The 466-nt window shown below is 60.9% G+C and overlaps 1 protein-coding gene across 1 annotated transcript in view; it reads right to left on the minus strand.

The window, feature by feature from the left end:
* The window catches only part of TAF15 (TAF15 RNA polymerase II, TATA box binding protein (TBP)-associated factor, 68kDa), a 29,068-nt gene that overhangs the window by 1,964 nt on the left and 26,638 nt on the right, over positions 1-466 (minus strand). Inside the window, exon 13 of the mRNA XM_012726067.1 lies at positions 5-460. Coding sequence (XP_012581521.1) covers positions 5-460 — 456 coding nt within the window. The remainder of the gene's footprint in view (positions 1-4; positions 461-466) is intronic.

The raw sequence follows: 466 nt of genomic DNA on the forward strand, positions 1-466 counted from the left end.
CGGTCTCCACCGTAGCCGCCGCGGTCTCCACCGTAGCCTCCTCGGTCTCCACCGTAGCCGCCTCGGTCTCCACCGTAACCTCCTCGGTCTCCACCGTAGCCACCTCGGTCTCCTCCATAGCCACCACTCCGGTCTCCTCCATAACCACCTCCTCGATCTCCATAGCCACCTCCTCGGTCTCCTCCATAGCCGCCTCCTCGGTTCCCACCATAACCGCCTCCTCTGTCCCCACCGTAGCCACCCCCACTTCTGTCTCCACCATAGCCACCCCCACTTCTGTCTCCTCCATAGCCACCACCCCCACTTCTGTCTCCACCATAACCACCCCCACTTCTGTCTCCTCCGTAGCCACCTCGGTCTCCACCTCTACCCCCACGACCTCTGTAGCCCCTCTCTCCACCGTAGCCTCTTCCCCGGAAATCTGCAAGGTAGAAATGCAAACCAATCAGGCCATTAGAAAAATGGA

Source organism: Condylura cristata, unplaced genomic scaffold, assembly GCF_000260355.1.
Source record: "Condylura cristata isolate star-nosed mole 26May11 unplaced genomic scaffold, ConCri1.0 scaffold00017, whole genome shotgun sequence".
Lineage (NCBI taxonomy): Eukaryota > Metazoa > Chordata > Mammalia > Eulipotyphla > Talpidae > Condylura > Condylura cristata.